We start from the raw sequence: 24,106 nt of genomic DNA, 5'->3' as shown, positions 1-24,106 counted from the left end.
TCCACTGGCTGTACAAGGCACTGGAGTAACTAGGAGAGATGCCCTGGGTTGCCTTGATGGGCCAGTTGACTTCTATTTAGGTATTAGGATGCCCAATTTAGGAATCCAGAATAGGAAGTCTGCTTTTGGCCCTGGCATGCTATGACCATTGCTTATTATGCTGCTCATAATTGTGTCATTGTTGCTGTATGATTCTCTTTTATTACATCCATCTGCTGCTCCATATTTTATATCTGAACTGCAAGCCTTCTGTGCCACAAATTTACTCTGTGCCTAGCACATAGTAAAGGCATGCCAACACCCAAATCCTGCACTTCCCCCACAGGTCTTGGTGGAAGCACTGAACAGTTGAGCAAAACAGTTAAGACAGCAGATCATGTGGAAAAATGCTTCATTTCTCCTTAGAGCACCAGCATTTGAGGGGTTTGTCAGCTGGTGCCTGCTATCTAGTGTGGCAAAAATACAGGACCTGGAGGGCATAGTAAGAGATTGTCTCTATTCAGCTTTTAAGCTGTTGACATCGTTGGAGTATAGGGAGAAGAAGAGACAGTTTTTACAAAAGCTTTACATGCCATCTTTACATCTGTGACACAAGCTGGCCAAAACAAGAATTGCATTGTTAACACACAGGCTCCACTGCCAGCCTCTTCCACTTTATGGCAGCTTTGGATGCTGATATGAAGTGATCTTGTTCTGTTTGACAAAATGCCATGCCTAGGCCAAGACTGTCAAGTGTTCTAATGTTTCTGACTGCTCACCTTCAGGCAGCTCCTGATTTTTTGGAGGGCACACAGGGATTCAATGCCCCAGTCACTTCATCTGTAGCCACTCCTTATTTGAGTCAACACACCAGCTTGGCTGTTGCTCAGAGACACACATTTTCAATTCCTTTAAATCCTCTTCAGTGATCTGATTCATGGTTACTTGTGTATCTGTACTCCCATTCAGGGCTGTGCATCTCTTCTGTTACAGAAACAAAAAATGCAATAACCTGGTGTGCAGTAGAGCAAAGACAAGACACTACATTTCTATCTCATTGATGAAAATCTCCAGAGTAATTCTAGATAAGCTCTAGATTTGACATGCAATTCCTATAAAATTCTATGTTCAAAAGAAATACAACCTTGATACTTTTAGTGTTCATGGTTCCAAATCTGAAAAGATAAGTACTTAATATTACTAGTTCTTCCCACCTAAATGGTTCTACACAGCAGCTTGGAAAACTATTATTTGTATGACAGTTCAATAGCTTCATATATATTGGATTGATGAGAATGGAATAAGCAGACTTTTTTTTCTGCAAGCCTGAGATGAATAAATAGCTCAAATCACAGTATCCATTACTACTTTTTCATCAGCTTGGTTTTACTTTATTTTATCACTTATAAATGATGGGTCAAATAATGCAAGCATAAGCAGCTAAAAAATAATCCTATGTGGTTTTATGGGTCTGTGGGGGAAGAAAGGGAACAGTCACATACTTCTCCAGTAGAGGCACTTGAACTTGCAGCATCTGGTCCATGGAGGGTGATGTTACTCAGCACTGATATGGCTTTTTAAGCTTGCTTTGGCCTTAGAGAAATAGGAGAGTCCTGGATTCCACCTGAGGAGTTTATTTGCAACACACATCCAGCACTGTTATTTGGTGGCCCTGCTGCAGATGAGGAATTAAGGGATGAAGTGCTTTCCCAAAATTACATGAAGTTTGTGGGCAATCCCACTGCCCAAACTCAGCCCAGCAGCCAAGCACAAGGCCATCCCTTCCCTCCCATGTTCCCAGTGGATACTGGGAACAAACTGAAGGGCCTGGGGTGCTCATGAAGGAGATATTATAAAGATCCAGGGTACATATTACATGGGCAGCTCTGGGGATTGGGCCTGCCTTAGCAGCCAAGGGGAACAGGCTGAGCTCAACTGGTAAAAGGTTGTTTTGAGAGGTGGTCTGCAAAGAATGGGCAAGGACATTGTTCTGGGACACGGGGAATCAGTCCAGAAACAAAACTGGGGAAGAGATGGAGCAATATGAGCAGACCAGAGAGATGCTTTATCTTTGGGGAGGCATTTGTGCCTCCCTTTGTGTGAAACAGCAGGGTATGAATGATTCGTAGGTGCCATCCCATTCAGCAGCTGTGTGAGAAGTACATGGTTGCTGTATTCACTCTGGCTGCACTGAGCTCTGCCCAAGCCTCCCTCAGAAGGAGTTAGGGGGTAGCCATGGATCTGCCTTCAGGTCCAGGGCCCCATCACATCCATCACAGGGCTGGGAAGCAGCTGGTGACATCCCAAGAGAGGAGACAGAGCTGGGAACTGCTGCCACCGTGCTGTGGGGGGCTGAGGGGAATCAAGGCTGGAAGCACAAGGAGGAGCTGGGAGGGGGCTGGGGGTAGGCAAGGCACCAACTGCAGGAGGGAGTGAGGGGAGGGAGCAAAGGGGCACAGACAAAGGAAGAGAGTACTTCAGGACAAAGGGACAGCAAGCACAGAGCCTCTCAGTCCTATGGCAGCTGCAGAAGCACCTCTCCATGCCAGGTCTGGACAATGCTGTATGCTGGAGACAATCCACATCTTTCCAGGCACTGCTTCTCCTTGGTGGTGCTCACACCCCATGCTGCCACTTCCCCTTCTCCTGCAGACCTGCTCAGGAGGGGCTGGTAGTTAAAAGTTCATCAGTTCTGAGTGTACTTGCAAAAGACAATCCAGATTTTTTCTTGCAGTTCATTCCCACTCTCCAGAGCAAGCATTTTTAGATAATAAAATACCCAAACCGTGATCTACATAAGATCAGTATACACTTGACACAACATAACAACTGTAGTGATGACAGTGAGGAGTCCACAATATGTTTTATGAGATTTCGTCTTAAAGACATTGCAGTGAGTCAATGGTTTCACACAGATGTTTGCTTAAAATGGCTGGGGGGCCAAGTTCAGGGTTTCTTTGTTCTGCTAAATTACAGAACAAAGACTTGGCTGGTTGCTTAGTGAAATAATCTGTAATAGATACTGCAGGGCTGACTTTTTGTGTATATATGGGCATTAGAAAAGTGGGGTGGAGACTAAACACCCCTTTCCCCCCAAATTAAGTTGAATATATTCTCATCAATCACATGGGAATTACTGAAAACTGCAGACGTGTTCATGAGACAGGAGATATCCTCAGCATTTTAAACAAGAAGCAGATGCAGAGGAGATGGCATTGATTCTCCACCATCCAAACCAGTTGACGGAGGGGCCAATGATCAAATAATATTAATGAAGCAGCACTCAACAGAGCAGAGCAACATGCTTCAGAAATCTTTGAGGCAAAGCAAATATGTCAAAAGGACTGAAAACTGTTATGGTATTAGCATTTTCTCCTCTTGGGAGAGTAACTGCTTTGTTTGTCTGATCTGTTAGTGAGTATCTTACACTAAACACAAATATCACTCTTAATAATGTCTAAGTGCTTCATTAGAACAAAAATATATTAAATGTGGACTTAAAGAACTAGTAAACCTTGAAAATATCAAGCATTCATTACAGTCAAAATTAAAAAGGTGTCATCTTCACCACTTAAATTAATTTTTCAATTCTATTGCTGAATTAGTTGTGCCTCTTTCATCTGTTTGCAAAGAATTGCTTCAGTTTAACTACTTCAAACTGGATTTAAAGACGAAAGCTTTTTACATGTATAGAGAAGCTTCTTAGTGCATGCAGCAGCACTTGATAAATAAAACCATCCCAGTTAAACACCACTTTACTCCTTAGGTTTCCTGGGTAAGCCAGGCATAGACAGAAATTTTCCCCAAAATATTTAGTTTTTACTGGTTTGAAAGAAAAGCCTTTCTATTACTGGTTTGAAAGAAAAGCCTTTCTATTACCTTTGGATTGCACAGTCTGTACCACTACAGTGAAATGTGTCACAGTGCCTCAGCAAATACTGAAGTCACTCTGAAACAGCAGTGAAGCCAAAAGCTGGAAAAACTTCAAGTGTCATGTCTTTATCACCTCCTTCCTTCTCTCAAAGTCAATGAATGCAGCCCTTCATTCAGGAATGGGAGAGATTCACAGTTACTGCAAGAAGCCTTTCACAGCTGCAGATATTTTTCCTTTCCTTATCTAATTACAAGGGAAATAGTCTTCCTCAAACTTTGCATGAGCAATGAATCAGTTGGCCATTGTGGAAAAACAATCACATCACAGTATTAGATTATTATTCTCATTATACTCTGGGTTTACAACTTCTCATCTCCTGTAGCTGAACCTTATTTCCAATCCATCTATTTTACTAATCATCCTTTTTGTTGCTTCTGATCTGTGATAACATCTATGTGTTTAAAGGTTTGATTTCTCCTCTAGAGCCTTCTCCTCCTCCCTAAGTTGTTTAATGTAGTATCCTGCAGCCTCCTGAACTGCTTGATAGAAAGTCCCTTGTGTGCAGCTACCTTGTGTTTATTCTTGTACCCATGGTGCTTGAAGGGCAGGGCTTCCTTGGGGTCCTGTTCTCCCCAAGAAAAACAAATCTTTCCTAATTTTAGGTCATGAGAAAATTTAGTCTCTGTCTTTCTCCACAAGAAAGTTTCTTCTTGGTGTACTGAGTCAAATTGTGAATGTCTCCTACCCCTAGTTTAATGGTGTGGCTGTTCTCATATACAGGGCACAGAGGAGAACATTACAGACCTGGTTCTTTAAACAAAATGTTTTGGTTTTACAACAAACCCAGAATGCTCTCTACCCAAGCTATCTCCTGATGCCTCTTCCAAGCCTAAAATGGAAAATATTAACCCAAATATAAGCCTGGGTCTCCTGGGAGACTTCACTGTTAGTTTAAATCTATTTTCTTTATCAGGTCATAATATGCTGACCTATCTTTTCTCAAATGCTATTAAAATATTAAAGATCAGCAACAAAAAAAATCAGGTTTTTTTGTTTTATATCTGAACTGCAAGCCTTCTGTGCCACAAATTTACTCTGTGCCTAGCACATAGTAAAGACATGCCAACACCCAAATCCTGCACTTCCCCCACAGGTCTTGGTGGAAGCACTGAACAGTTGAGCAAAACAGTTAAGACAGCAGATCATGTGGAAAAATGCTTCATTTCTCCTTAGAGCACCAGCATTTGAGGGGTTTGTCAGCTGGTGCCTGCCAACAGATAGCAGATAGTATAAGGTAGTTCTTGGCTCTGAAGAGAAGCTTATACTATCTGAAGAGCCAAGAACTACCTTATAAATTCATAATGTAAAATTTCTACGAAGACTATGAAATCTGTGGAAACTTTTTGAAACTTTTTGCAGCTTCAGAGGTTATTTTCTGGTGCTGCAGGTCTGTGATAAATGGGCAGAGTGCTTTAGCAGGGAAAATGTTAACCTTCATGACCAGGAGAACATCACAAGAGAGATGATGGTTGGGCTCTTGCCATACACTTGGTTTGGTTGTTATACATTTGACTTGTGCAAGTTTAAAACATGCCCTTCTCTCCTCAGCTTTGCTGTGAGAATTGCTTGGTGTTTGGCTTTTACAGCAACGACAAACAGGGCACACTATGGCCCTCCTTGACAGGAGAAATGGAGAATCTAACGTTGATATTTTGTTATTACAGTTCTAAATATTAACTTGGGTAAACTCCTGAAAAGCAAGCTAGCTCCTGTAATGCACTGACCATTTCACACAGCATCCAGAATTCTGCTCTGCTGCTGTTATCCTGAGTGGCTTCTGGAAAAGTAATACTGTCTGATACAGTCCAGTTTTGGAAAGAGTTCCTGAAGTCTGCTTTATAAACCCTCGCTGAAACAAAGAACAATATACAACCAAATGAAATGTAGTGCATTGGTGAAGTAGAATAACATGTTGAAAACAAACAAAACCATGTGAAAAGCGACTTGAACAATTACTTCCATTCTTTTCTAAAAGTCACTGTGTACAGTAGGGTAGCATCTTGAATAGCTAAGTGCCTCTCCAGTACAACACACAGGCAAAACAAGAACAGTCCTTCAATATTAAAAGCATTCCTGCTGTGTCACATCATGGTGCCTGCACGAGTTGAATTCAAGACTTTTTACTGTTAAGAGGCACTGCCATTACGCTACACTTTATTATGGATCTTTGCCAACAATCATAAATAAAACACTCACTCATAAACAATTCCTAAAGGCAGTGTGTCAGATGGTATTTCATTAAAAAAAGGCTTGCAGCAGTGGAGTACCATAGGCCATGGCTGGCTGGGGCTTTCTTTCTCCTGTGTATTTCTAGGTGTTTTGTGGGTTCCCAAAAGGCTTTTTAGTTAATGAAAACTATGCCTACCAGAAGATCTTTTATGCTAATGGAGGGAAAGTTCTCAGCTAAAACACAGAGAAAATCAGTGTTGTTTTCAAGAGCTGTCTAATTTGGAAAACCTGTAAAAGCTGTGAGAAATAGAAAAACTCAAAATGAGTTACAGAATGGTGGCAATAAAAAAATTAACCTGTGGTAAAATTCAAATTGTATTTGCTAAATATCTTTAAATCTGTAAGGGAAAATATATTAAAATATACTGATCCCTGGTATGAAAATTCTGAAATTTTCATGAAACAGAAAATATGATACAGTCTGCTGTATGGATAAAATAACTGGACAGCCTTTCTCAAATTCAGCAAGAAGCATGGGAAATAAAAGAAGAATGTCTCTCTGTTTACTAGACTGCTGTGGTGGTCATAGCAATAAAGAGTTTTAATAGGCTAATTTTTAAAGTAATCTTCTGTTTCTCCTGCTCTCTGAACTCCTCCCATGTTCTCTGCAATTAGCAGTTCACCACAAACACTGGGAAGAATAAGGCTGAATTACATTTACAGAAAGCTGGATTTAGTAACTCATTACAAAGCTGACATCACTGCAACAAAAGGTCAGTCGTGTAGGGATGTGGCAGAGGTTATCATGTAGCACAGCACTAATATACTGGGGGGAAAGATTATGTCAACTGCCTGCTAAGTGTCCACATCCAGGATGCAATCTCCCCAGGGAATAAACACTCTTGGCAAGCACTGAAACACAGAAATCTTCACAAAGCTGTTTGCAATTTGCAGCCAAAACTATCCACAAGTGCTGGGAATAGACTACAGTCCTTGACAACACACCACTCCAGACATTTCCAGGGGGGAAGTTTAATCTACAAGGATGTAGAAATATAAAACAAAGTATTGCTCAAAGTAACTGTTTGTCAGATCATGTGCCTCTAATTTGGTTTCCAGTGACATTACACAGCTGCAGCCAATGGATTCCAGCCAGGCCCAACAGTCACTGAAGTTCTTTTTTTGTTTAAATTTAGTATCTGAACATGTTTTGCCCATCATTAAAATGGAGAGTAATTTCTCAAAAGTGAACTGTAGAAGTTACAACTGCAAAGAACTTATTAGGTCACCTAGCCCCATCCTCAGAGCAATGTAGGATTGAAAACACATTGCAAGAAATACTGAACTTCTCAGTGTTTGTTTTACTTTTTCCCCCCCATTCCTTTTTTCCTTTATTGTAATCGTTATCAGTATATTCAAAAGTTTAAAAAACAACCACAAATGCCAGTGTAAACATGCTTCAGGTATATAAGTAATATAAAGTATTGCACATACAGAAGTCCTATGTTCAGTATCTCCTTATGGTGCTATTTCATCAGAGTTGTGCAGATGATGTGATTACAATGAGCTGCTGATACTATTTCTGAAGCTGCTACACACAACAATTAAATATTTACAAAAGCTGGTAGCTCACTTTTTGTACTTCATGGAAGGATAATTTTGCCTGGAATGTATGGGATACAGAGGTGTGCAAATACGGGACAGGCTTGCTTTGTGATGGAATTTATCAGCTGATGTCTCTAATCTACAAGGGATCAGCTCAAAACCATCTGGGGGAAGGGTTCTGTTAATGGTTTTCTGGAGGACTGGGAAGTTGTCAGGCCTCCCCATCCCTAGGAAACACAGCTGCTTGCTTGTGTGAAGCACACAGGTGCTTCACCTCTGTGTTCAGAGGCCCATGTCTCCTTTTCCCTGTAAGTCTTGTGGGCACACTGCATCTGATAAGCTAAAGACTCCATAAAGGTCTTCTTGCAAATTTGCCTTTGCTATGAAGATATAACACAGCTCCTGCTTGGATTTCTCAGGTTAGTCTGCATACAAGAAATGATAAAACTGTAAAATCTCATGTCAGACTGGCAGAAGTGACAATGTCTCATAACTACTCCTATCTTGAAGTATTAGGAAGCAGAAGGCCAGTTGTATAAAAGGAGCCAAAAAGTGGCAGAATGGATGAGGCCATTTACCAGCTGAGAAGCTGAGATGGATTGGAACAAAAAGGAGAAGGCAAGTGGTGTGTATGTTTCATAAAATGAACAATTCCTCGTGAAGTTTACACTATATTGCTAATTTCACACTCACAGGCAGCACTGAAAGACTCAAGCTTTCACATAAAAATTTGCACAGATCAGGGCTTAGAGCCCCTGCTGAGATAAACACCATTTGCTGATAGAAGGGAAAGGATAGAAACATCCCTTCTTTGGAATACTAAAGCCAGAAAAAAAGAAACAAAAGCAACTAAGCGTGTATTTTTACTCTTTACCTCAAAATCTCCTTCTTTCTTTTTGTTCATGCTTGGTTGGCTGACATCCTATTTTTCTGCATAAATACAAATCCTGTCACCCTTTCCTGTGAGACTTTAAAAATAATTTTATCAAGCCCTAAACTTTGCCAAAAGCATTACTTTTAAGATGCTGCCAGCTTGTAGATTGAAAAATGAAAAAGGCAAAGATTTCTTTAGGTGAAAAATTATGGCAGTAAGTGTTCTTTTTTAAGAGGGGATTTCAACAAAGAACAGGGCAAAGACCAAGAAATTTTGCCCCAGCCCCAAACCTCCACAAGCCTTTTCAATATCACCAGTGTGGCTGTGATAATTTAAAGCAGTGTTTCAGAAATGTCTGTAACCTGTGTCAGTGTACAGCTGCCAGCCATCAGCAAAGCAAGAACAGGGCAACTCATCCCTGCTCTATATTGTGCATGGATTTAGTTGTCTTGATGTGATACTGCCAGCTCTGGGCTGAAAGAGATACAACATGTACTTGCTTATCATATGTCTCATCTTGTAAAGTGTTCTATAAATTTTCTGCTTTGCAAAACACCTCATAGCCAAGGAGGTTGTGTTCTGGGTCTACAATGCATTTACTCTTCTATTTACATGCAAAATAAGTACATGATTTCTATTATTTTTCCTTCTCTCAAAATCTATGTTGATGATTATATCAGATACTTATTACAAAAAGGTGGAAAAATAAATAATTGTGCCCCATCAATAAAGGTATTTATAGATTACCTTTGTGTGTCAGAAGTACTTTCACAGTACTGATATATTGCCTGTCTCCCTGAGCCATAATTTCATAGAAGTTCTTAGGGAGGTTTCAAAGATACTCTGCATGATACAGTAGCATTCAGAAGGTTTGTCCTGCTTCATCTTCTAGCCAATCCAGCAATGAAGGAATTCTCTCCTTGAGAGATCTGGGCTTGTTCTGGAAGCATCTCAGCATACCACATGTGCTCAGAAGCATCTGCTGAAATGTACACTGACTGGAATATGGGATAAACATTCTGTTCAGTGGAAAATATGTTTGTAAGGCAGTGATAAGTTACTTTCTTTGGCAAGGATGGCCATCATGTGGCGTGTTCTCAGAACATTGCATAGATCAGATCGACAACATGTCACTTGCAGGTACAAAGGAAGACTGGTTGGAAGGAATCTTTCATTTAATCCTCGTCATGTTTCTATTCTCTCAGGCAGGATTCTGACTTGAACTGTCACTCTCTTCCTTTATGCATCAGTAGTCTTGTTATTTGTCAGCTGCTGCCTGTCAGCCATGTCATCTTGAGGAGGTCTAGCTCTGTCAAAGAAGCCACACTGCAGAATAAATCAACAGAAACAAAGATGTCATGGTAAGACAACCACAGGAAGACTTAGCTGCAGTTTGATTGTTCAACCTGAAATGCTGGGCACAATGTATAGCAGGCTGAGAGACTGTGAAGACATTTTATTTCTATCCAAATAATTCCCTATGAAAGTTTTAGATGCAAGGCATTGAGTTCCAAAGCACAGCTCTAAAAATCCAAATTATATGAAAGATGTCTTTGCAGGAGATGTAAAGTTGGCCTGAATGCTGGTATGGACTCTCAGTTCAGCAATGTGCTCATTCAGAAAGGAGATTTAGACTGACAAGCAGTAATCAAAAGAGAATGTGTTGGGAAATGTCCACAGGACAGTGTTGTGACCTAGTCTAAAGATCACTAAAGGTGAGATTCTTTCCACCTTACTTAAACTGTCTAACATTCATTCTTTTAGTTGAAAGGTTGAAAGTTCAAAAGTGGTTAAAGGAAAGTACCACTAAAAGGTAATTTCTCTCCTCCTTGCATGTTTAGATATAACTTTTTGCTGCTGCTACCTGGCCAGATGAAGTTGGGAAGTTAGCATAGGCAATAGACCTAACCATAACCTTTAGGCAGCTGAAGACAGATGAACCATATCCTAATGTAAGGAATTATTTCAATCTCATTTTTAATGTGAACTGAGAGAATGTACAAAAGCTACACTGGCTCCTTGTAATATAGCAGTTTCCAGTAATTTGTCTTAAAACTTGTGAAAGGAGTGTAACAACCAATACAAAAATAAAAAATTTTAAACAAAATATATGATATGTTAATATAAAAGGAAATCCTCTAAAAATTAATTCTCAGAAGTGCGAGTGTTGTTCCATGCTGACACAAACTGGAAATTCCTGAATTATTCAGAGAAAACAAAGTTAGAGCAACTTCTTTTTGAACCTAAACATCCTGAAATAGAGGATCAGAGGTCTTGGGAAACAGAGCCAAACTCTGTATGCCCATTTGTAACCAGGTTTCCATAATAAAGGAGGACTTTGAAAACAAGTTCCCTGCATAAAGGTCAATGACACTAGCATGTCAGAAATGCCAAAACAAAAAAGACACGTGTACTGTTGCTTTTGCTCTGAACGGTTAAAGATCACAAAATTCTAACCTCTCTTTTTATCTCTTAGAATCTTTCAGTATTTTTGGTGGTTTTTTTAAGGCAACAGTAACAGGAATAATGGAACATACCTTCCATAAAGCTAGGGTCAGCAGAGCTAGTACTAGTAGTCCAAGAAGAATGGCTAGTATTATAACCCATAAAGGGATCTCAAAGGACACATTTGGGGTGGACCAAATGACAGATGTTCTGATCTGCAATGAAAGGAATACATTTAATGAACAAAAATGAAGCAAGTAAAGCAAGTTCAACAGTAGATCCTAAACAGAGGTTAGGAGCATTGATTTCAAGAGCATTTTGCAGATTAGAAATACACATTGACTGAAATTTTCCCATGTTGACTTGATTTATTGTAATTTCTTTTCCACTTGTTCATGATAATTACTAGAAATGGAATTCACACATATATAAAAGTCTTGTCATACTAGACAAAGAAATAGTTTTCCCATAATAGAGAGTGGCAAAAAAATTCCCTCTGTGCAAATGCTTCACAAATATTCCAGGAGCAAAGTTCTGTGCACATACTGGTACAGTTTAGGCCAGTACACTGAAATGCACTGAATTACTCACAAACAATGGTTGACTTTAGCCCAAACTCTTAATTCAAACCACAGTAGATACCAGCAACATTTTTCTTATTTTAATTTTTGCTGACATGGCAGTATACATTTTTTCCTATGGTTTGCATTTCAGCTAAGCAGTGAAACTCAAGCAGAGTGTATTGTCCTTGTGATAAAGCCTAACACACACTCTGATGCTATCTTCTTGAAAAGAAGCCAAGCACACAGACCATTACCTAAATGGGAAGCAAGTGTGAAATGTGCTCTCTCATTGTCTGAGGCTCTACAGAGCAGCAGAGGCTAACATCAGTTATCAAAGCTTTTAATTGACTTGGCAAACTTCTCTCTGTAGATCTTCATGTGGACAAAGAGTAGTAATAGCCTTTTTGTATTTCTCCTTCTGGGGATACCCACACTCTCCTCCATACTCTCCTTTCCATACCTTGTACAAAATACATTATATGCTCTCAGGCTCTGCTTGGAAGGCTCCTCAGTCTCACTAAATATTTGCTCAGTCCCTGCTACTCCCAAGCGGGAAGCAATGAGTCTGGGCTTTCCTTAGCTCTTTCAACACAATATTATCCCTTCAGTCTGAGTTTATTTTCTCAAACTTTTTTCTTTGTTGTTAGCCTAGGAAGTGATTTCTCTCTGGGGTTTTCTCTTAGACCTCTCTCATCTACTCCTAGTCTCCCTTAGGACAAGTATGTGACAGATGGAAGTTATTTGCTTTATGACATGATGAAATCAGTTTGCAAAGAAACTGAAGACACAAACTCTTAAATGAAATTCCTCTTCTGTACTCAAGATACCTCTAGGAAATCTACTCATTTTAATAAGTTTCTTGGCTATGGTCCAGTCCCTAAGCTGCACTCATTGTAAATTTTCTTTCTATGTTTTTTTCTTCCTCTATTACCTTAGTGATTGATGCACTAGAAATTTAACAAAATACTAATTTCTAATTTGTTCATTGAAGGAACATCAGCCTAACTTTTAAGAATGGGCACAACTCTGTTCAGCTCAAAACTGTTTCCATTCCTGTGCCTCTCATTTCTCTCCTTGAAGATGGCAAATTTAATAGTTTAATCCTTTCTGCAACATCCAGTCCTTTCTTCTCTCACTTTTTCTTGTTATCAGCATTCTTTGATAGACTTTTCCTTCTGAAAGCTGAAAGATCTGTCTTTCAGCTACTGTCAGGCTTAACAGGAAGACACTTTTGAATAGTCATTTTCACTTACTTCATCTCTGCAGCCAACTGCTCCCTACTTTGACACAGCACTTAAAGAGGTGGCAGTCTGGTGAGCTCTACTGATGCAAGTATTTTTTATTGTATCCCTCAAATGTAGGGACAAACTTTCTATGTAGGAAACCACTTGCTTTCTACCAAAGCTTACACTGAGGGTTACACAGAAAATTCCAGGACACTGCCCAGTTCTGGTGTTTGCACTTTAACATTGGCTCTGAAGATGAAGTACTTGCAGTGCTGGCCGTACCATCGTTGCTCTAACAAACACAGATAATATGCATCTTTGGAGCAGCTCTAAATGGTCATACGTCTACAATATTTCAAAAAGATAACATCTAAAAGAATAAATATGACAGCAAATTCAAACAAGAAAGAATTACTTTAAGGAAAACAGCATTAATAAAACAACCAATGAAATGTCCCCCTTATGTGCCAACAGCTATCCTGATGGTCTCATCCTGTGATCAACCATTCTTTAGGTTGCTTCTTAACCACTGCAAAATTTAATAGGCTCTCTGCATCATTAGATTCAGCTAGAGAACAGTTCATTTAGTAAGGATAAAATGTTCTTGAATGGCTCTGCTTGTGTCTCAGAGTGGCATTAAAATGCAAGGGCAAAGAAAATGAGAGAAGGGTCATTCTGAACTGTCTGCGGAGATTCTTCCCAAGAAAAGCCAGTTAAGGAAAAAGATGAATTCAAGTAAAAGGTTAATTGACCAGGGAAAACAGGGATGCAGTTATAAGGGGATGCTTGAAGCCTGTAGAAAACAATGGGCTCAGCTGTCCAAGGAAGAAGCATCTCCATGCTGCAGCTAGAAAATCATGAACATTGCCCTGAAGCAAGCCTGATCACATACAGCACAAGAGTTGGGAAGTGCTGATGAAAATTCATGGGCCCCAAGACAGCAAAAATAGACTGATTCAAATAACCCCAACTCATTCACAATGTGCACTTCCTCTGTTGGCAAACTCTGAGGTACTACACACATGAAGTTACAAATTTTAATTATTGTTTGGAAAGGACCTGACACTGTCAACATACAGATTGCATATCTTAATCATCTAAAATTTGAGCTTCACTACAGTTTCTATTCATAACACCAATAACACTATCACTTGCTTGAGCATGTTGCTGTGAATCTGGAGCACTAATGTCAAAGACTACTTACCAAAACCATCTTAAAAAATATTTGTAAAACAGCAGAAAAAAAAAAAAAGGCAAGCAGTGCTTTCTGTTGTCTCAAGTTTAATGAAATTAGTGACTCCATTTTACAGCAAGACCAAACCACAGGGAAGACCCATTTACATGCAAAAACTTTATTTTGCCATTTCTGCTAATGATAGCTTCAGCCAAATTCCTAGGTAGCATAATGTGACTGAGATAAATACAAGAGGAAATGGGAGCCAACACTGATGCTTCAGAGTGGATTGTTGAACATCAGTAAAACAGCACAAAAGGATTCTGACAAGCTGCTGGCTAGGTATGGATGGCTTGATAGATGGACAGTCATCCGGGGTCTGGCCAGGAAAGGGTTAAGTTTTGGGAGTAGCCTGGAGGAGGCATGACCAGGACCTGGAGGTTACTCTATAACAGCTCACATTATTACCTGAGGCAGGGAAAGGGAAGTTCCTCCCAGCTGAGTAAGTCTGGCAGAGGGAGCTGATATTAGGGAGCTTCCCTGTCCATCTTCCCTTTCTGGTACCCTCTGCAATTAGTATTGTTGCTGTTACTGTTAATTTTCTTATCTCATTGCTGTTTCCTGTAAATTGTTCTTATCTCAACTTGTGATCTTCACATTTTGTACCTTCAATTCTTATTTCCATCCTGTTGCAGGTTGAGAGGGATGGGAAAGCAGGGAAGTAAGCAAACAGTGCATGGTTTAGAGTCACAGTGGGAAAACTAAACCGGGGAGTACCACTCCTAAAGCATGACAGCAGTCTACTGAAATTTTACATCCTGAATATGGAAATTATCTGAGTGGGCAAATTCTTCTTGGAGTAGGAAGGAATTTTGGTTTACAGATTTCTTCAGATAGTATTTGACTGAACCATATCTGGTTCCTTGGGCACCAAATCCAGTTTAACCCAATCTAAGGTAACTACTTCAGCACCACAGGTGCTGAGACAGGGGTGAAGTAAGCTGCTGTGTGGTGTTAGGTCTGAATAGCTCATAGGGCAGCATATGATTGCACAGGAGCAGAGCAACTACTTGACTCTTAATGTGTGCCAATTCACTGTTCAAAATTATGTAGGGTCAATCCAGACTCCAAAGCATGTTTGATATCCTCCTGAAATCAGTGGAAACAGATTATTTTATTAAAGATGGTAGATTTCATTACATTTTGTATAAAGCTGACAGTAGTGTATGCAACTACAAGTACACGTGTTGCCTTTTCATGTCTTCTTTTATGTGCCATTTCTACATAGTTCCTGTGTTTGCGTGCTGTGTTTTCTCTCTCTTAGGCTATGAAAACAGTAACACAAGCTAGCTCTTATTCTGAAATCTACAGAGCACCTATCAGCATGGATCCAGACCAGGACATGTGGATGTTCCTGAGGATGCTAAACAATTATAAGTGGTGTAGCAGCACTCAGCCTTGCTTGTCCTGCCTGTGTTCAGAATCATTTCTCCCTTCCTCCTTCTGTCATTCTGCCTTTACAGACCACCAAGTGCAACTTGTGGTTTAATTTCAGTGGCTCAGCTGGAGCTTGACAAATGTTGAAACATAAACAAGAAACTGTAATCTTATAAAAGAGCAGGGCATCATGGTCATAGTCCTTAGATTATCAGCAATGAGCAAAACAGCAGAAATTAGGTCTATCTTGTATCAAGCAGACTGCTGCAAAGCTGGCACATTTCTCTTCTCTGAGTGTAGCCAATGCTAATGAAATATTTGCCTGCTAAAATCTTTAAACCATCCTGTCGAACCCACACCCTTTTCCCATTATTTTCTTTGTCTTAGGTTTTAAAAGGGGATGGTTGTGCTAAGTACTTGAGATTTATTTCCTGAGCAGGGTATTACATGTAGGCATCTCAGTCTCACTCCTGCCTGTGTGCATTACCAGTAGGATATAATGCCCTGGGCTGCCCCCTTTATACTCTACACAAAGCCTTGCAAGGCTACAAATGCAATTCTTGTAAATAGTTTGACACTGCACGTCCTGAACACCCACAGAGTTGAGGCAGAAGCTGGAGGGGAAGACACAAACAAAACATTCCTTCAGTTTTGTCTGCCCTTGTTTCACCATTTTTACAGAGGACTGTCGCTTCTTCACCCCATGCTGTCCACCAACAGTTTTACATGTGATTTTGATTTAAAACAAGTTTGTGTTTTCAGCTTGGATTTCTGTTCTTCTCCATGTGGTAGGTTTAGTACTGTAGGATCAGAGCCAGGGAATGTTTCCATCTAAGGTGGCCAAAATGAAGTGGTTTTTTTACACAAGTGTTGCATGTTGACACTGTACTTTGGATGTGTGTTAGCTTTCCTCTCTGTTCAGGATAACTCTTTATGCTGACCACTGAAAACAATGCTTGCTTCCCTGTCAACTGGGTGAAGAGCACATCTCACAGACTTGAGAGGAGCCATCTGACACTGCTGAACATCTCACACCTTTGTTATCCAAAGGGTGCCAGAGAATGCCATCTGCCTCAGGCACTGAGATGAGGGTGAAGTCAACCCAAGAGTTACGGACAGAGCCTTTGTTTGCTATTGGAAATAACATCCACACTGGTCTTAGCACAGATGATGTCATACAGTCTTAACTTCATAACCCCTCTTGCAGTTCCATGAAAGTCATTTGTTGCTTATGAAAGTGTTCTTCTGGGGAGGCTTTTAAAAATGTGCCTTTTAAAAAATGTGCCATAGTTAACCTCACTGTAAGTATATAAAATAATTATTAGGGCTTTTGCCACTGTATTTCATTCAATTTGGAATTGCTTCTGATTTTGGTGTTAGTATGTCTTCAAAATAGTCTTTGATTCCTCTGGTGCAAAGCAGAGAGAAGCACATGAAGTAATCTGCTGCTTCACTGGTACTTCCTTATGTATAGATGGGAGTTAGGTTTGACTGGTGCAAACTTCCAGCACCTGTGGTCAAAATTCAGTGCAGGCCAGTGGGATTCTCACAAAGTTATTTTTTTTCTCCCTGGTTCTTTAAAAGACACATTTCAAAAAATAAAAATAACTTCTCCATAATTTATTCTGCTACTTTAAACAGCAGTAAATTAATTATTATTCTAGTGCTACTGCTTTTGCTGCCCATGATAACCTTCCTTTAGTCTTCAGAAATTTTCTTTACAGAGGCTGAGAAACAGGAATTCTTTTGTCCTCCTACATGTCCCCATCCAACCATTACAGCATGATGTTCTGATATGTTCTCAAAAATGCTCAATATGGAATGTAAAAGCTCCCTCAAGCTTGAAGTCACATTTATAATTACACATTACAAATGTTTATGCAAATATATTTCATAAGGAATATAAGCTTGTTTAAGGTGCTATCAACATGTAATAACTAAAAAAAGGTATAGGCCTTAGTCTGAAACCAATGGTGCTCACTGGAGGACACTGGTCAAACAGTTTAGACTAAAGGCATCCACAGTGAAAGTCCTATCAAATGTTTAAGAAAAGTAAACCATATTTTATTAAACTCCCAAACTGGCTCAAGAATCATACATTTTAAAAAAGCAAATTTCTGCTTATTCTAACTTTGTACTTTTTGCAATAGAAAGTACTTTCATGTTGCACATGAAATTCACCAAGTAAGAGAGTATTATTTACCACAATAATACTTGTAGCAAAAAAATGAAAATTTTCTCTTGAATGAAATAGCTATTAGCAAGGAAATCCAACCAGTTGCATAATATATGGTTGCAACTCTAAGACTATCAAAATTAATGGAAATACTATATATACTATATATACTATAGATGTCAGTGGATTCTGGTTTAAGCTCCATGCTAATTTTCTGTTTGATGCATTTTCATTCTAATGTTTTACTATAAAAGATCCAGATTTTCTTACATTTACCTAATGTTTCACACACCATTGTATCATGACCCTGTCTTCAAGATCTATGTGTCCAAGACCTATATTCCATGATGATAAAGTCCTTAGAACTACAAATAGGACTCTGTGGCTCTATAGGTTATTGATGGGTATGGGATTACTCATGCCATTAAAACTTAAAGTAAATATCAGCCTGCCTAATTGGAATCCAGCCCTATGTGAATTAAATGAAGGACATATGCTCTATTCTTTAAAATGTATTATCTTCTTTACATAAACTTTGAAGTGCTAGCTGATTATTAGATATATACTTTTGAAAATTGATTTTAAAAATATTTAAATATTTCTTCCACTACCACCGTTTCATTGTCTGAAGGAAAAGCATAAACCTTTAAATAAATCTTTGGAAGCTTTTAAAACACAACTAGTGATCTTTTTCAGAAGGACCAAAAATATTAAGCTTTGCCCAACTTCAAGGAAATATTTCTTCTTGCAAGTGGAACATCAAAGAACTGGTGCATATAACACATCAAGCTGCAGAGCTGGCAAGCATCCACTGCCATGTCCAGATATGAAAGGACATAAAAGCGTTATCATTTTTCAACATTTTACAGTTGCCGTTACAGGCATTTTGCTGTAAATCATATGCTGCAAATAACAAGCTTTATACTGGCTGGAGTAAGAGAATGAAATGCTTATCTGATCATTTGGTAGATCATCTGACACTTGTTGAGAACAGCAGGCTATCACCTGGAGTAAAGCACTCCAGCCCAGATGAAGGCCCCACTATCAACAGAACTCTGCACATGTGTTTCTGGTATGGAACACATGTTGCAAGAAAATAAAAAGAGCCTGAGTATATCTGTCAGCTTGGTGCCTTTGAACCTTTCTGGATGAATACTGCATTAAGCACCAATCCCCTCTAGTGAAATCAGGGTTCTACTGACGGTGGAGGTTAGAGTCACTGTGCACATAGAACCAAGATTTCACCTTGTGTCTTCCCAGAGCAAGTATCAATCAACCATTCCATCTGTGCATGTACAAAACAAAACTTGAGAGCCTGTATCCTCTAAAATATACTCAAAGTAAGCTCTGAAGTGTATTATTCTGTTGGTTTTCTAAGTAAGACAGTATTTTGTCCCTACTACTGCATCTCAACCGACTGGTATGATGTATTTCCACGATAATTCAACTTGGCAAAGTTTGAACTGAGCTTACCTTTCGAAAGAAGGACTGTAACTGAGGAATATTTATAAAGATGAGAACATTGAGCCTTAAAATTTCAGATTACTCTTATACTAGAATCAATTTTTGCCTTCATATTTTACTTACCTTTATCATTGGCAAAACAGACAAAATATCTTTATCAATGACAAAATAGAGTGAATTTTAACCATGTTAAACCATGTGACTTTTAACCATACGAAACAAATTACTTTAAAGTGCTCCCCAAACTCAATCCTTTGGCACCAGAAAACAATTAAATCAAATTTATGTCTCCAAAATTAATTTTTCATATATTACTACAGAGCCATACAAATCTCGGTCTGCAAATAAGACCAGTGCTTTAGCATATATCATCCATCCATCTATCTATCTATCTATCTATCTATCTATCTATCTATCTATCTATCTATCTATCATCTATCATCATTTCTGTAAGGATTACCAAGTAAATTTGTATGTTTGCACTTGATGTGCTGTGAGGTGGCAATCCTAGAAATGCATACAGACCTTCCTGAAAATCAGAGCATCAAAGAAGCTTAAAACAGATAGAGAGAAGTTGCTGTAGACAATACACAAGCTTGTGTGAGAAAACTGCTGACTGGGAGAAGAGTGACCTCTCTAAACCTGATGGAAACATGATTCTGGATTTTGCATAAAAATTTCCTCTAGGTTTTTTTACCCCAAACAAAGTAACAAGATACTTGCTTTCACAGTTCTGTTTTCTTTTGGGTGCAAAATCCATCTGAATTGCAATAAAGCAGTCTGCACATTAGTTCAGGAAGAAATTATTTTAAAATGTAATAAGAATCATGTATCATCAACTTCCACAGAAAGCAATGAAGTTATTTCCTTTAGGTATTACTTCAGGAATTTACACTAGAAACACAGGAAAGACCAATCTCAATATTTTCATCTATAAGAACTTTCACAGCTGTGATCAGAGTGACCAAATACATGTGCTTCACACAAAGATGTAATTTTCAGTTACTTACTGCTATGCTTCCCTCAGGGAGCTTTGCTGGTTGCACTTTATATGGCATGCTCTTAACTTCAAAGGAAACATTGGAAGAAAGACTGTAGAGATAATTTTTTCTCTGAAATGATACAAAAAAAGAAATTATTAAACCCCATGTTTATATTTAAAAGCATTATGAAAGATTAGCAGACAAAAAACTCCAGAGCACTGATTTCATAAGTGAAAGATGGTTTCTTTTGGTGAAGAGTGCAGGAATTGAGACCTGTGTGTGCCCATGAGATAAATACAGCATAAAGCTGCAATACAAAGGGCACATGTTCAAAATGGGGAAGAAGGGTTAGATATGCAGAAAGATACATACAGTTGTTTCTCATATTTCTCTCTGAAATTGATGAGTTAAAAGCATGGGTGAAGTTTTTGGGTGTCTGTGTTTTAAACCCTCATCTGCTGAACAAGCTCAACAACCAGCATGGGTGTACTGAGGACATTCACAGGCCTATGTTGAGACCGGGCTGGTAGAGCTTCCTGATGACATCAAAGAAATGGCTGTGCCTTCCCACCAAACAATAGAAGGAACAACCATCTCTGAGCTTCATTTACACAGAATCACAGAACAGTTTGGGTTGGAAGGGCCCTCTGGAGATCAGCTGGTCCAGCTCTTCTGCCAAGGCAATCTCCTAGACCAAGCTACACTTAGAATGGGATTGATTTCCTATTGCAGTGCAAAAATCCTACTCACCTTGCTTGTCTACTAAGTTGTATCAATGTGAGAGGAATGTACAGCAGCCATTGTTTAACTGGCCACCTAGTAAAATATTTATTTAGCTGTCATTAAGAATTTCAACAAACCCAAAGATGTGCAGACAAAATGTGCAATTGATTTTCTGGGTGACACTACATGGCAACTCATCTTGTATATCCCTTCCCATGCAAATCTGGGGTAGTGATTTGGATCTTTGAAAGTGCTTCAATATTCTCTGAGAAGCTTTAGATTGTTAAGTGCTAATATGGTCAATGGAATTCAGAGGGCTAGGAGTGATGACTGTTACATCTTTTTTCTATATTATTATTATGCTCCTAGTTTTTCTACCATTCTTAATCCTTTATGAAATATGATGATCAGATTTCAACACAATATTTGACTGATGATTTACAGAAAGACAGAGCCTTGTAAGTAAAGCAGTCTTTTATTTTGTCAACAGCTTTTTTAGTCCAGCATATTTGGAACACTGTTGTCACTTCCTGAATCTCCTTCTGCAAAACCTTCTCATTCCTTCTATTCCTCACACATTTAGGAGTTCTTCTCCATTGAAAAGATTTGGTTCCTTGTGATTGTTCAACATCTTTTCCTCAGTTTTTCCCTGTAGTTTCCTGTTGCATTAAAAACATAAACCCTCTCAAAGAACTGCTTTTCCTCTTTCAGCTGTTTTTTTGAGCCAAGATTGAGGTAAAAAGACCCCTTGATAATCTGGGCTACTATTTCTTTCCTCTGCTGATGGAGAAAGGTTTATTTGTGAAAATGACCTGAAATAAGCATAATATAAGCCTGGCAGCCAACGTGGATGCATTTGAATGACCATGGCCCAAACCAAAGTTTTTACAGAACTGCTGTGGTTGGAGAGCATATTTGGAATTTGTTTCTTCCAAGCACAGGCACAGTAGAATCAACTAGAGCAGTATGCTCATGACCATGTCCAGTTAGTGTTTGAGTATCTCCAAGAAAGGAAACTCCACAATCTCAAGAAGCAACGTATTCCAGTTTTTTACTACCCTCCAAGTAAAAAAGGGGTTTGTTAATGTTTAAATGGAGTTTCCTGTATTTCAATTTGTGCTTCCTCCCTGTTCCTTGATATTGAGAAGTGTGTTCTTTACCCCCACCAATCATGTGTTTACAACTGCTGATGAGATCCCTCCTGAGGTTTCTCTTCTCTAGACCAAACACTCCCATCTCTCTCAGCCTCTCCTGGTATATCGAATACTCCAAACCCTTAATCATCATTGTGGCTTTTAGCTGGACTTGTTCCAGTATATCCACTATCCAATCGTCTCAGGGAGCCCAGGACTGAACTCCAGGTCTGTTTTATCAGTGCTGAGTACAGAGGGAGAATTAATTCCCTTGGTCTGCTGGCAACGCTCTTCCTAATGCAGCCCAGGAGGTTGTTGACTTTCTTTCCTGCAAGGGCACACACAGTGGCTCATGGTCAACTCTGCATCCCACAGGACTCCAAGATCTTTTGCCAGAGCACTGCTTTCCAGCTGGTTGGTTGCATCAGTACATAGGATTATTCCTCTTGTGGTACAGAACTTTGCATTTCCCTTTGTCACCCTTTATGAAATTCCTGCCAACTCACTTCTCCAGCCTGTTGAGGTTCCTCTGAAGGGCAGTACAAACAACTGGTGTATCAACCACTCCTTCCACTTCACTACCATCTGCAAATTACCAGGCTATCAAGTTGGTAAGCATGATATCCCTTCTGTAAATCTATCCTGACAGCTTCCAGTCATCTTCCTGTCCTTGAGATGTTTGCAAAGGTCTTCTGCATTTTTTTCTCCATCACCTTCTCTTCTCAAGGATTGAAATAATGCTGACTGACCTATACTTCTCTGAATCCTCTTTGAAGACAGGTGTTACCATTTGCTTTCTTGCAGTTTTTAAGGACCATGAACTTTCAAAGATAATTGAGAAACGTCTGACATTCTCATTGCCCCTCCCTCAGGACTTCTATGTGTATTCCATCAGGTTTTTTTGACTTTTGTACATCTGATTTAAATGTTCCCCTATCCTTATATCCCTCTGCTGAAGATAAATGTTGATAGCTGCAAATTTCCTCTCTGGTTCCAGAGACCTTGGTTTAGTGTATGCAGATTTTCTCCATAAAGACAAAAGTGATGGAGGGAGGCCTTGGGTAAGTCAGCCTTTTCTATGTCCCATTCAGCAGAAGACCCATATTTTCCTTTGTCTTCTTTTGGCTGCTGATATACTTATAGAAGTCTCTTTAATGCCTTTAAATCCCTTGCTAGGCTTAGGTGGGCTTCTGATTTCCCATCTCTGTCCCTGCATTCTCAGACACTCTCTACATTCCTTATCCAACCCCTGCACAGGGTCAACTGACTCTGCTTCCACCTCTTTTATGTTTCACAGAATCATATAGATTGGAAAAGACCTCCAAGATGATTGAGTCCAACCTTTCTCCTATCACCATCTTTGTATGTCTGAGTTGTACCAAGATGGCAAAATCACTTGTCAAGATGGACAGTTCTTGAGCTTAAAGGATGATGATCCTGGAGAATCAGTAGTTCTACTGGACTTCTTTTTCTTTCAGGATAATCTCCCATGGACTTCTTCCAAACAGATCCCTGTAAAGGAGGGTGTTCTCCTGAGCTCCAGGGTTGTAGTCCTGGTATTTGCCTTGTCCATTCAGTCTCCTTTTAAAAAAGTAATTTTCTCTCCGAATATGTGAGGGTGATAAAAAGCCAGCACATTTATTGCCTTCTGGAACTAATTTGGCTATGCCATAATTTTGTTCTTTTAAAATATTGAGAGCAGCTGAATGGTTATTATCAGAAAATTTAACCTCTCCTTGGGGCCTATACTAGGAAAGAGCAATACTAAAAAATCTGTCTCAAACAACTACACAGCCATAGTCAAATCAGCTACATAACACAGATAGCATCAAATGAAAGGGAACTATCAGTATCTATATATTTCTATCAATTGTGTTTGAAATGAAAAATTTGGCTTACTAAATAAGTAGTTTTATACACATTCATGGTGCTGATCATCTATGAGGTGATATTCAGAAAAAGAACTTCTCTTTATCACATTAATTATTTTCCATTTCCAGACTCAAGACATTCTTGGTATTTTATTCTTCAGCACTAGATTCCTCCTCCCACAAAATCTCAGCATGTTTCTGTGACTGTGCATTCAGAAAAAAAGCCTGAAAAAAGCCTTATACTTTCAATCCTAAGCAATTATTATCAAGCAGGATTCTGGATATGATTATATGATTTATAAACATAATCTGTAATGGAGAGAGCAGAATATGTTATATTATTGAAGAAG

At 39.2% G+C, this 24,106-nt stretch overlaps 1 protein-coding gene across 1 annotated transcript in view; it reads right to left on the bottom strand.

Moving 5' to 3' along the window:
- Window positions 1-7,372: 7,372 nt before the first annotated feature.
- The window catches only part of ITGA8 (integrin subunit alpha 8), a 111,234-nt gene continuing 94,500 nt past the window's right edge, over window positions 7,373-24,106 (bottom strand). The window contains exons 28-30 of the mRNA XM_058802064.1: window positions 20,057-20,158; window positions 11,099-11,221; window positions 7,373-9,887 (exon numbers count right to left, since the gene is read on the bottom strand). Coding sequence (XP_058658047.1) covers window positions 9,801-9,887; window positions 11,099-11,221; window positions 20,057-20,158 — 312 coding nt within the window. The 3' untranslated portion in view covers window positions 7,373-9,800. The remainder of the gene's footprint in view (window positions 9,888-11,098; window positions 11,222-20,056; window positions 20,159-24,106) is intronic.

The sequence above is a fragment of the Ammospiza caudacuta genome, chromosome 1 (assembly GCF_027887145.1).
Source record: "Ammospiza caudacuta isolate bAmmCau1 chromosome 1, bAmmCau1.pri, whole genome shotgun sequence".
Classification (NCBI taxonomy): domain Eukaryota; kingdom Metazoa; phylum Chordata; class Aves; order Passeriformes; family Passerellidae; genus Ammospiza; species Ammospiza caudacuta.
Note: the sequence above shows the minus strand (reverse complement) of the source record. Positions and strands in the feature narration are given on the sequence as shown.